Consider the following 13,779-nt stretch of genomic DNA (forward strand, 5'->3'; position numbering starts at 1 on the left):
TCTCTTTTGTGAATTTCTCAACTGGTGCAAGCATGGTCAGCACCATCTCCATCAGCTCCCCCTGGTGTGGAGTGAGTGTAGCTGATAACTCATGCTAAAATACATTTATTGTGGTTTGAAATTGAAAATTTTTATTTTTAATAGTGTATCATACAGTATATTAGTATATTAACAACAGCCAAACATTTTAAGCCCCTACAAAAGTAACTTCAACAAGTAAGTTAGTTAAGACAATTAAGTTTTTGTGAACTGCTCCTTCTTGAGAGAGCCACTAAGGACCAAATCCAAATTTCCTGACTGACGCATATGTCTCTTCTGTTGAAGTCCTCCCCTCCAAAATGCAGTAATTCCCTCATCATGACAATGATTGATTTTTATTGCTGTATAAGTTCTCCCTGTCTGAATTCTCAGGGATGCTATGCATGATTCAAGGTAGTAAATTCAGCGTTTCATATTGTTCTTATCTTAATTAACATGTCATGTGTGGGCAACAACACACTCTTCTGTAGGTGAAATGATGTCTGATTTGGAGTCTGTGTCTCTCATCAAGGACAAATGCAGAAGTGTGGGCGTGAGACACAGAATTGGGCCACGTCTCAATTAGGGATGCACCGATCATGATCGGACGATATCAGCATGATCTGTGAATGGCGATCATTTCCTGTCATTGCCGATCACAACTGATCACGTGTGACAGCCAGCACTGCTATGAAGCCCCGCTGGTTGTGATGCGTCTACTCCTCCCTTGAGCTGCAAAACTGCGCTGTATCTAGAGTTTGTATTCTGCAGCTCATGCACGGGAAAATGCTGTGGAGAGAAGCGCCTTCAAATTAAATACGCCATTCAAAGCACCAGCACTTGAGCACAGAGAGTTTTCCAGCCTCATGAAAGTGAGACCGCTGTTTCCTCAGTAGCAGGCTGCGCTTAGCAACACCCATCAGTCCTAGCATGAAATTTGGAACGCCAAGCGAATTGCGCAATAAGTAATTAATTTCACCGAGCTAGATGGCCAGCCTTTCTCAGGTGTCGTTTACGCTGAGACAGAAACGATCAGATCTGTCATCGTTTTGGAGTTAGGTGCAGCGTTCGTCAGCCTGAATCTGAAACAGTTGAAAAAGTCTGGAGTGGAAACTTTCATAAATGCAGTGCTCTCTGTCTCAGAGTCCCGCTACAAGCGGCCAGTATGTAAATATTTCACAGACATACCAGAGTCTCAAGAGATTCACCAAACTGCAACATCTCACATCGAATTAAATGTTTTTCAGTTGTCCTTTTGACAGCAAGGTTTTTCTATAGTTTGCTTGAAAAGGTTTCTCAAAACATGTCTGAATTAAAGTGATTTAAAGTTCATTTTTTCACATCATGTACACAGAAGGTCTCATGATATTGATTACAAATTCATTGACAATCCATGTGATCGGTATGCGTGATCGGTGGTGATCGGCACTCTGGCTGATCGGTATCGGCGATCGACACTAAAAATCCAGATTGGAGCATCCCTAGTCTCAATCAATTAAGCATTATTAAACAATAAATAGGGCAAATAAATAGTGTGCCACAAGTAACACTTTTCTTAAGTCCCTCCACAATTAATCTCAACCTTACGCAAGTTGCAAATGGGGATTCTCAGCTCTTGCGTTTTGACCTTGTAATGGCGCCACACAGACGGCATGTTTGCTGGAGCATGTAGCAGGCGATTGTGGTCATATGCATATGCAAATGCAAGTTGTTGGGCAGCCTGTCAGTCAGTCATCTTTAACGGCTGGACAGAAAGGACAGGATTAGTAGATAGAAGAGGCAAGGCAAATGCCCAGGACAATGCTCTAAGAATGGAAAGACAACACCTGCTCACTCCATCATAAGCACACATATAATTTGGCAAAACACATCAACCAGTACTGGTGTGTTCTCAACAATGGTGGGTTAACATCACAATATTACGCCAGATCTTCCACCAAGTCCTGTCACCCACACTCCAGCCAAAGAGGCGCTTGGATGTGCAATCATCTCATGGATGTGCTCTCCTTCTAATTCAGTGTAGAATACTTTACGAGTTACAATAGTTCCAGTATAGGAATAAAATCGTAGCAGCAGTATCAGCTTGTGATTATTCATTGCGGCTGCTGTTATATTACCCTGCGTTGGCTCTACTCTCTCAGCCTACATGTCAGTGGCCCAGTCGCACTCTGACAGACCCCAGGTAAATTGAGTTTGCATCCATGGCAAACTTTAGAGTTCAACAAAAAAGGGGGCAAATAATTACAAAAATAGCCACCAACGAGTGTAAAAAATGTATTGACCCAAGATTTCTTAGGAACCCAATTAAACAATTGGGTAACAGCTGCCACAATTACATTAATTGTAACATTTCAAGGAACGGCCATATTGCTCATTAGGTTCAACCTTTACTCTCCCCTGTTAAACAACCATCCTTATTAATTTAGTTTTTTTCACTAAATCTTTACATTTTCCATTTGAAGGTAAACAAACCTCCAATAGCTGAAGAACTCAGCTGACCACAACCTTCCACAGTGAACATGTACTTCTTAGAACTTATCAGCAAAATTGGAATGGGTGGTCTTGGCTACAGCAAGAAAACAGACTGCAAAGAAGGATTTTTTTTTGTAATGAACCTCCAGCAGCACTTCCTTATGCCCCGTAAAGAAGTCACCGGAGTGATGTGGAGCCTTTGAAGTGGAGCTGCTGGTGGAGTAGTCACACAGGATAAATGTACAGTAGTTCTGCTGACACAGTCAGCAGCTACGCATTCATGCTGTTTGATCTCAGGAAAAGAGATAAGATCCACATTTAGGACTAGAATTCAGACAAGACTCCAGCAGAAAGCAGATTTGTGATAAATAAAACATTTAAAAAACATGATTAAACATCATGCTTTTTAAGTCCATCACAATGCTTATCACAGGACAATACATTCTAAATGTGAGGGAGATATTTCAGAATTCCGCAGATGGCACATCCCTACTTTATAGTGATGGCAATCTGTCTTCTTCCAAAGACATTATTTTAATAGTAATTGAAGCGTACAGCAGTGGCTGGATAACGTTTTCTATCACTCTTTTTCGGCATACCACTCTGATTTGATGACCACCAAGAGAGTCACTGCAACCTCAAAATTAAATTTGCACAATTAAAGTGTAGGGGAAATCTTTTAATATTTGCTACAATCTTCACAGCATTTTTCTATGTATTATTTAATATAGTGGTACATCGGTTTTCGAACGTTTCGGACTTCGAACAAATTGGAGTTTGAACAAAAATGTCAAGACTTTTTTCCTTCAGATTTCGAACGAAAATCCAGAACTCAAACGCCCCCAAAAAATGCCAGAAAAAACATGCGTGTGCGGAACGATCAGCTGACCCACTACGCGCTTTGTTATTGTGTATAAAGCAGCCTCTGTAAGCAGACGTTTCCCGTTAGCTACATTTACTGACTGTTTTTTCTTCATATTGAGGTGTAAAACCTTTCCTGTCTCCGCACTGGACCGTGGTAGAGTGTCACAGGGGAGGTGCTCGCTCTCCACACCTCCGAGGCTGGAGCGCGCACTCCAGGGTTTGATGTCCTGTTGTCAGCTGGAGCTCAGACAGCGATGAGACGAGTTTCGGACAGAGCGTTACTTGGTTTAGTAGTTTGTCACAGCCAAACTGCACAGAACTGCACATTCAGAGCTGGACATGCACCGGGCACCTCTTCACTTCTCGAGAGACGTCATACACTCGGCAACGCCTCCCACATGCAGCGGCCACACACATAGACGAACAGCGCACCTGCAGCAGACACTACATTCACGCCTACAAAAGCCTATTTTAAGGCTTGGACACGTTATTTCTTTTTCCATTAATTGTAATGGGAAAAATAGATTCACATTTAGAACAAATCGCCTCTCGAACGGCCGTCTGGAACGGATTGTGGTCGAGAACCGAGGTACCATTGTACTCCACTGTACCACTGAATTCTCATGCTACATGCTGAGTGAAGACTGACAGACTGTTGACAGGCATCAGTAGCTGATGCACTGTACTACAATCCTGAGTTACACAGGTGTGAACGCAGGTGTGTGGGAAATTTTGGAATTTAAGTACATATTAAATATAAAATGTTAATAAGTAAATGTTGCTTCTAACTTAATATGGATATAAAACTTCCTCCTAACATGCAAAGCATGGCTGAGATTACCTTAATCTCTCAGTAAAAGAGGAAGGTCTTGTCTGGTCTCATACACAGAACATGCTTATGACAGCCCCACAACAGCTAAAGTAGGAGACAGCAAGACTGCAGAGGCAAGATCAGATGCAGAATAAGTGTGCTACGACAGAAACTGTCAAAATTTGGGAGCATTAGCACCCCCAGCCCCCCGTCCATCAAAACACGTCACACAATGAGGCGGCACATCAGTCGAAGGCATCCAGATTGAAGCCTTGGACTTCAAACAAGGTAAACTTCACAGCGTGTTCAATTTACTTCCCATGTACCTCCCTGACATAACGCTAGTTTTCTGATTAATTCTGTGAAATGTGTAGCTATGTTATTCCGGTGGAGACACACGTTTGTTCTTAATGTAAATGTGTTCAGGAAAAAAACATCACTGCGGTGTTGAGAAAAAAACGTAAAAACATTAGCCAAGCTTTGTTAGCTCAGTTAAGATACACTTGTAGTAGACAACACCGTGCCAAAAAGTGCACAACCAGAACATATCAACAAGCAGATGTTGGACTAAATGGAAAGTGCGTCAATCTAAATTCCAGCTATTGAAAAAACTTTGCTGGTGCTGTGGATATGATTGGCAGATAATCCCTGCGTCTGGGAGTCGAACAATGTCATCCTCATTCATATTTCAAACTTGTGGGGTTGAAATGTCAATATATTTCAGGAAATCGGCTTGATGCCAAATCTGCATTGCCAACTATAGTGAGGAGTAACAGCAATTTATTATCGAACCAGTCTAAATTGTGATCTCTGTGGTGTTACATTTTGATATTGGTTTTACTTTAAGGTTATTTTCCCTGCTCAGGAATATATCTATCTCCATTTGAGTTACTGGCCCTCTGTACATGATCCCCTATCAGATGAGTCCATTTGTGTAAAGTGATACCAAAAAGACGTTTCTTCAATACTACTGAATACTTTCTTAACCAGGTAACAGAATAGATGTGAGTAAGGTGGCTACACAAAATAGGTTAAGCTGGAGGAGGGTTTCCTGCTTTCTCACAGATGGGTTTGAATGGCCCAGTCATGCATCAGGGAGATGAGTGTCAACATCTATGTGCCACTATGAAGGCAGGTCTCAATGGGGTATGAGCTGATTGTCACAAACCTAAATGCTAAAACAACAAATGTGATAATTTGTACATCCATACAAAAAGCTTGAGCAGCACCATGTCATGTTAATGTCACCAAAATTACCCTTGCTAATCAAAGAGCAAGCCAAAAGGATACAGGGGGAGGACAGTGTATGTTGAGAAGTCTAGGCTCGTATTACTGTGAAACTGATACAGAAGTGTTCCGGTCACTCACATCGACTGTGTTAGGAAGGAACAGAGCATCTCCATTAAGTCCAAGTCACCTCTATATAGGTCACAGTCACCACGCTAGGAATTTGCTCCAAATATCATCCTTCCATTGGTAAGAAGCTCCAGCAAGCAGATGCATTATTTTAGGCCCAAGTGGGAGGATTGTACGAGAATCATTTTACATGGTGAATTAGAAATCGTCATGCACGGCAGTATTAGAAAGTGGTGGAACATGGCATCTTGCCTCTCTTATTGCAGCTTATGCGTGCCATATCTGAAACACTCACCCGCTTAGACTTAAAGCCTTGTCATCACTCATCAGCTTGTACTATTTGTTCTCAGTGGATCTAAAATTATATCTGTGTGAACCACTGTCTTAGATTCAATTTCATATGGACTCGCTTTGAGTGTAAGGCGCACATTTTATGCTGCTTAGCAATAAGTTAAATATATTCACCAGCAGTGCATTTGCTGTAGGCTAGAGTACAAAACTGCTGCTCCAGTTCATTTAAGAGAGCCAAGATCATTAAGAGTAGCACCAAGATATTTGCGTCAAATATCTGATGCATACAAGCAGCAAAAGAGAGATGTACCATAAAAGAGGTGACACTATAAAAATGAGGAAATGAGCAAATGAGGGAACGATCCAGTATGTAGGCATTTCTGTCTACAGACCATATATTTGCAATCATCTCTCTTGAACAAAGCAGTCGAAAGTACGTACAGGCCTGACCAACAGGAGGCTCCCGAGCTGCATGCGGATCTTTCCCCAGTTTCACGACCAGCTGTTCAGGTGAGCCTTACGGCTTCTTTGTTGGTACATTGAATTCAACTCAAGTCAATGTGTCACCTTCTTTGTGCAGGGGCAAGACTTTTGCGACCGTCATCCTTTTCGGAAACGTTGGCGCTTGCAGTGAGAGGTTACAGAGGTATGTCAAAGGGTCACAGGTGCAGCATAGCCGTCGCTGTCCTCGGCTGTCGTGTTCTCAAAACTTGATACCAAAATGTCCTCTACACTGCTCCACTTGTGTACATGGATCTGAGGCTCTGACCTCTCCAACACCAGCTTTTCCACTTTATTTTGTGCCTTTACTTTCTTCGTGTAGGTCCAGTGTTCACAAAAAAGTGTTGCATTCCTCCACAATGTTCTGCTTTTTATCTTAGCTGTATCTGGTCACTTTATGTTTTCCAGTATTCTGTTGAGTATCTACCAGGTCTCCTTGATGTTGCTTTCATTCTGCTCTGTAGAATTCCTTCTTTGACTACTAATTTGTGTCCGTCGGTTTGACCCTGTATTTTTTACATACATTTTTCTTTTCTGGCTCTTCAGTGTTTTGTTAACATATTTACATATATTATGTAGGCCTGATCTATGGCTTCTTGTTAAATTTGTTTTTAAGATATACAGTATGTTATTGACAATATATGCCAATAATTGTATCACAAATGTTACACAAATTCATCACCAGTCCTCCTTCTGTGCAGCTTTTCTAAAGTTAACAATTCCTTCTTCTGTTCTAGTCATCTGTTCTCTTGTCTTGTGTTCCTGTTCAGTTGTCATTATTTGATCTGTGGAGCTCATGAATACTGGTAGGTGGACACTAATATCGGTATAAATCAGTCCTCTTTTGATGATTTTGCCTGTCAGATTTATAAAGATGTTATTGCTTAGAACGCCACTGGTTGCAGTTGTTCTTGATCGTTTTGTGATTAACGTGTCCAGGAAGTTGGCCGTCATAAGGTGCGTTGACTCCTCCAACAGTATATATTTTTATTGTCTGTATCCATTATGTCTCCCATTTCTTTTGTAAAAACGTGTATAACTGGAGATCTGTGCACAGTACAGATGTACACAGTATGTTACTTTGGTGTTTTACTTTGTTTCCATTTCAATGGTGAAATGTGGACACTCCACCACCCCCTTTGTATGTTCCATTGTTCTCTTGTGACTGAATGTCCATCATAATACTAGCTTCAATGAATTCACTGACATCAGTCCGTATATTGACATGGTAGGGTTTCCGCCAGGATTTTTTGAAACTCTCATTTCAGTTGTGGCGCTGCACCACATTCGTTTCTATGTAGCATACTTGCACTGTGTAAAGCTCATTCAGACCCTTAGCAGATGACCAGACGAGAGCTCAAAGTAACTAAGGGTTTAATCCAAAAAAGGTTGAACACGAAGAGCAGCAGCAGGGTGAGACAAAAATACTGTTCAATACAAATGCCACAAAAACAGCAAGAAAACTGCTTCATCAAAACTCACTGACAACAATCGTGTAGACTTTACTAGCACTTTACCAACTAGACTTGACTTGGACTAGACGACACGACCACTGACTTTTGACAACAAGACGGTTTGCACTCCCTAGCGACTGACAATTCAAAGTTTCAAAAAATCCTGGCGGGAAGCCAGTTATGTAGAATCATATGAGAACTCAAGTGTATACAGATCAGGCTTTTAGCAAGGAATTTGAAAAAGAGCGGGCATCGTGCCAAAAAACTGCAGAACAGTCCTCCGATTAAAAATCTATGAGTACGTTTTGCAAACAATTGTTTAAAGTTTGAAACTTATCTGCGGTTTTCTCTTGCGAGTGTGGTGACTCATGATATATGGATAACGCAAGATTACGCCGGTAAACAAATATGGCGACCAAACTACAGCTGCAAAAGGGTTGAGAATATTCAGCGATTTACCGGGCGCTTTTTTACATGGAAACCAGTGTGATGACACTATTACCATTACTATTATTAGCATTAATATTAATGGTATTATACCTAATAAGGTTGTAAATGAAACCTTTTTGAGTTATGGAAAGGAAGAGATTTCAAATGCTGTAAGAGAATTTCACAAATCAAAATGGAATGTCCCTCAGAAACTGTTGGTGGTTTCTCAATGACTCACAACTCAACGTTACTTCACCTCAGGTCAACTGAATGTCAACACAACACAATACAGTAGCAGGTTTGGAATGCCTCTCTTGGATTCAATGGGTTAATTGAAGAGCCCTCAAGTAAAGAGGGTAAACAAATGGCCAGGAAATCAGCTTTCCGTTGAAAGAGGGATGTAGGACAAGTGTTGTTTGGAGTGCATTCCGGATAGATTGCCACATTAAAGGGGGGGTCTTTGGAACGTGACATTCATCCTTACTCACACAGATACAAAAAAAAATATCTCACTGCAGACAAAAACAGGTATGCATAACATAGACCTTTATTTTTAAACTGTGAAACCACAAAGCAAGCAAGCATCAAGTACATACTGTACTACATATGATCACATACTGCCTTTGTGTGTACTGTATATACAAATGTTAACAGCAGTCCAGGCTGCAACAGGTCCAGACGAGGGGCTTTATTTAACAAATACATATTGAAATTTGGAATCGAAGTACAACAAAGGCTTTGTTAAGAACACAAGCAGAAAAACGCATGAAGAAATGGAGAAAATGGAGCAACGACATGGATGTCGACATTGGTTTTAGTGCGTTTGTGTGTATTTATATTGTAAAAGATGTGCGTACAGGGTATAAGCCGTATACACAAGCACAAGTAAGTAATCTGTGATGATAAATCCCACCCACTCCAAGACACGCTTCCAATTGACCACTTATGGTCGCAACAAACCCTCTAAGAATGTTTGAATGGAATTTTCTCCCCCATCAAAATCGAAGGATAATCAAAAGGACACCAAGTTGAAATAAAACAGAAAACATTGTTTGAAACATGAAAAGATGGTGTGCCCAACTAAAGGAACAACAGTGCTCATTGCAACCAGTGTTGTTTTTGGCAGTCATTTCAGTTTTAGAATTAGTTCTAGTGTTTTGGAAAAAAAAATACTAATGAGTTTTAGTCACATTTTAGTCATGTCTACTCGTAATAGAGTTTATCTAGTTTTAGTCAATGAAAACTCAAAAAAACATTTTCGTCAATTTTAGTCTGGGAGAAATAAAACAATAAGAAATAATAGAGGGGACACAATTACTGTATTTACCACTGTATACAAATTAATGTAGGTACATCAACTATATTGTGAATAGATTTCAAGTATGTGCACTGGAGTATTATGTATATAACACACACAGACGTTAATGACGTATCGCATCACGTGTTTCAACTAGGGATGGGCGATAACTTATCGTACACAATATACCGCCAAAAACAATCTTGCGTCTCCATGGAATGTCTGTCCCTCTTCCCTCTGTCAGGAGGCTACGGTCAATCAAGACCAGAACCTCCCATCACAGGAACAGCTTTTTTCCCTCAGCCGTCAGATTGATGAATTTGTGATCAGCCCTTCTTGTTTGTGTTGTTTATTTATTAGTTATTTCTATTATTACTTTTTTTCTATTATTTTACTTTTTTTAATTTTATTTTTTGCATCAGAAAGTGTTACTGTGGCAACAGCTACTGAGCTCATCCCTCTTAACATTTCTTCTGTGATTCAGATATTTGTTTTTATAAAAAGTCATTTCTGTACACAAAGATGTTTATAGCTTGTTTTTTACAAAGCAAGTTGTAAAGTCAGTTGTTGACATGTTGTGTCGAGAGGGGAATTTGCTGGGGGTACGTTTATGGGCTAGGGGCTAGGGTCTTTGGATGCCCTCTTTCAAAATCCTAGCTAAAAGCCTGGTTTGATGACACCCTTAATTCAAGTTCCAAATTAAGCAATATGAAAACGAGGACTTGCAGGCATAATGCAACAACTATTTAGCCAATAGGACAACAGAAAAAAAAACATTTAATGTGATGAGCTCCTTCCACCATTGTGAAAGGTGGGTCCTCTAGCTCCTCATAGGAGACAGCTTACTCATTGTCGGCTCCTGACTGTTTTTTTTTCTGCCCTGAGCCCTGAAAATTTGCCATCCTTTGTTGTTCTCTAAATTGCATATTTAATTTGTAGTGTGGAAGAATATTAACATGCTTCCTTTCGAAATATGCGTACACTGCATGTGTTGCAGGATGCAAACTTAACATCAAAGACCGTGTTAAATCCAGTTCAGACATGTTGCCAGTCAGTTAGAATGGCGGCGACACTGCACAACATATGGAGCTTCTACAGACTGCAGGCTGCCACAGGTGATTAGTTTTTATGATCAGCAATGAAAGGCAGCAATTGGCATATACAGATCACTAACTTTTTCCACAGATCCCGGATGGTCAATTGGAGCACCCATTCTATTTACTCTATGGAATGTTGGAATAAAAAAAGAGCACACCCAAACGACTATTTCAAACTTTTGCTTCTTGTTCTAATTAATATATTGTAATATCTGAACAAGCAGTCAGTTTAATTCACTGGTCAACTCTTGGACCAGTGAATTGGACACTATATTGGCATTTGGGTAATTTATAATCCTCCTAAGTGCCTGCGGGTTCAGTCCACTGTCAGTGACCTGAGATAAATGACATGTTGATGTGTTAAATAAGGTAAAACAGTTTCTTTTTTTTCATTCAAAGATCTGTTTTCTCGAAAAGATATTTGCATCCATTGTTTGTTGCTTATCCATTTTTTATCAACATAGTTTTGAGGAACAGTTTGACGTAGCTGAACAAAATAAAATTATCATTAATCATTTGTAAAGAGTGTACAATACAGATCTACCAATGGAATACTCCCCTTCCCTTGCTGCTCTTCTGGGCTGCATCACCATTCGTGTGTACTCACTGTCACCAGCCAGGGGGCGTATGGACAACATCAGGGTTTGTGATACACAAATAACAAATTATGTTCAGCAGTCGCTAGGCACAAACGAGATGTTTGGTATGGTGCTGAGATCTGACGTGAGTGGACTTTGAAATAATAAAAAGTAAGATCCACGTATTTCAACATAGTACTGAGAGAATGTACTTCATCTGCAACAAAAGATCTGGATACTCAGCAGAAAAATAAGTACAACAATCAAGCAACCAATCGAAGCAGATGAATATCAGCCAGAGAAAAGCTAAAATATATATTGACAACAAAACACCTGATCGAAATGTGTAGGATTTCCAAGCACAACAGACTTTGACCCAGACTTCAGTCTATAATATGAAAGCCTTGAAAAGCAAGTGTAATAATGGTTAGATGTCAGCAATAACAAAAGACAAAGACTGAAATGCATATACGCACCCGTGTGTATATCTGGACTCATGAGTTCAGAATTCTATTTCGAATGGATTGGGTTCTTGTTTAAAAGTGCCCCGATAAGTCATTCATCAATCCATTTTTCCAGATCAGCATTTAAATTAATTACTCATAGTCAAGCTCATCGTGATGAAAGTATCATTGTGTGTGTGTGAGTGAGTGTAGTTGTGTGTGTGTGTGTGTAAGGACCAATTCTTGGAAGCACACCTACTGGTGCGCTCCCCATCCCACAAGGTTAAGTCACAATTTGCGTATTAAAACATCAAGAACAGTGTGTGCATGTGGGTTCTAACAGTCACTGTGTATGATCGTACTGTGTACGATTACTTTCCATGAACTATGTCGTGTAACAGATATATGCCAGATTCATGATACCTGAATGAAACATTGCGGAGATGGCATCTGGAAAAATAAACCACTGGGTACTGGGTGGAAATAAAAGTAAAAATCTGGGAACAGACGAAGTCATTTGATCGAAACAAAGTCCTCGTTCCTGACAACACGACAATTGAACTACAAACTTTCTCATCGGCAACAAGTTGGACCCCAGAATCACCAGATTGAACTCGGCTAGTTCGATTTGTATAATCGTTGCAGTCCTGCGAGCAATGCCAACTAACTGTGGTGTCGCAACCTCCCATAGAAATAAAGGTAAAGCTCTTACCGAATCTCAAGACGTGCGGCATCCCGTGACAATATCCCACAAGGTTTATGAGTAAGAGCAGGTGCCCGGCCACGGACCGGAACCTCGCCCGCAAAACCAACAAAAATGTCCTCTTCATGGCACTGGGCTGCTCGTTAATCCCAAAAACTGTATATTCCGGACGCTGTCTCAGTGTGACACTGTGGTACCCCCGGGTAAGATCACGGTGCGACCACCGCCGGCCACATCCATCTGGGTCAGAAACACCGAGCCTGCGCCAGGAAGAAGCACTCCACAAATGAAGATTACGGGGGTGGTGCAGGAGACGCTTCCATGTCAGACTGGGGAGAGTTTGAAGAGATCCATCTGTTGACAGACACACACAGGGCGAGTGAGTGATGCTGATGAGGACGCAACTCGGCGAGTTTTCTCCCGGCGGAGCTCCTCCTGCCGTACCACACCGGCACGCACGGACTGACGTCGCGCTGCTGCGAAACGAATGATCGTGTTGAACGCATTTGTCTTCTTTTTCACCGGAGCATACCGTATCATTTAGCGACAGGCGCCGCGCAGGGACTCTTCCGCCACCTCACTAACATCACAAGCATCACCATAACTCGTGTTTGCGAGGAGAAATACAATGTTGCTGATGGAAAATTAAAGTGGACCATGTTTGTAATTTACTTCAAAATATCACGCGCTGACTTTTTTTATCCGTCAAAAACTTAACTGAAGTACAAAACGCGAAGTAAGGTAAATAAGTAAAGTCAGGCAAATGATTCGCAGTAATAACAAACTGTAAAGCCCGAAAATGAGCATTGAATGAACGAACGAACATTGATGCGGAATATTATTACTACAAAATACATAACAATATAAGAACTCGACGAGCTGTTCCGATAGATTAATCCGACGTATTATTGTCAAACTGCTAAAATGCAGCTCTCTTTTTGCTTGCAGATCTAGTATCAGGGGATCAGGACGTGTTCTTTGTTCATGAACAGGCTCGTGTAGTTTCATCTTTGATAACTTGCATTTATTGAAAATTATGCAGCAGCTCAGTGGGGACAGAGACCGACGGTTTCTGTGAGTCCGTGAAAAGAAAATACATTTACAGCGTTCACATTTCCCAGTGTATGTATGTCCTCTTATTTCTGAAGTCAATGGCGGTGTCCAGTGTAATGTTGTTGTTTTTAAGTTAATTTATCTTTTAATTTTTGAACGTAAGGATAAGTTAACTTGAAATGACTTTAAAACGACCACAGACGGGCAAAACAATATTTCACATCAGCATATCAGTTAAGTCGTGAATCGGAGGAAAACAGGAATCGGAGGAGCCCCAGCAACTCCATCCCTCATCCAATAGAGGTCCTGCATGGACACAGGAGGTCAAGCCTCCTCAGCCATGAAGAGAAGCGGAAACAAATGTGCGTCTTTCAACTTCAAAATTCAGCCGAAAATCAATGTAACTTTAACA

General features: G+C 40.8%; 1 protein-coding gene across 6 annotated transcripts in view; it reads right to left on the reverse strand.

Annotated features, from left to right (window-relative positions):
- Nucleotides 1-13,779, reverse strand: part of grik2 (glutamate receptor, ionotropic, kainate 2) — a 172,203-nt gene that overhangs the window by 158,326 nt on the left and 98 nt on the right. For 3 of the 6 annotated variants that reach the window (XR_008416302.1, XM_053882154.1, XM_053882155.1), the window contains exon 1: nt 12,324-12,766. Coding sequence is in view for 5 of the 6 variants with exons in the window: in XM_053882154.1 (XP_053738129.1) it covers nt 12,324-12,441 (118 nt within the window). In the remaining variant the exon portion in view is untranslated. Of the gene's footprint in view, nt 1-12,323; nt 12,767-13,779 lie in introns of those variants that run through there. The other 3 variants (XM_053882153.1, XM_053882151.1, XM_053882152.1) reach the window with 2 other exon arrangements.

The sequence above is a fragment of the Synchiropus splendidus genome, chromosome 12 (assembly GCF_027744825.2).
Source record: "Synchiropus splendidus isolate RoL2022-P1 chromosome 12, RoL_Sspl_1.0, whole genome shotgun sequence".
In the NCBI taxonomy this organism is placed as follows: Eukaryota; Metazoa; Chordata; class Actinopteri; order Syngnathiformes; family Callionymidae; genus Synchiropus; species Synchiropus splendidus.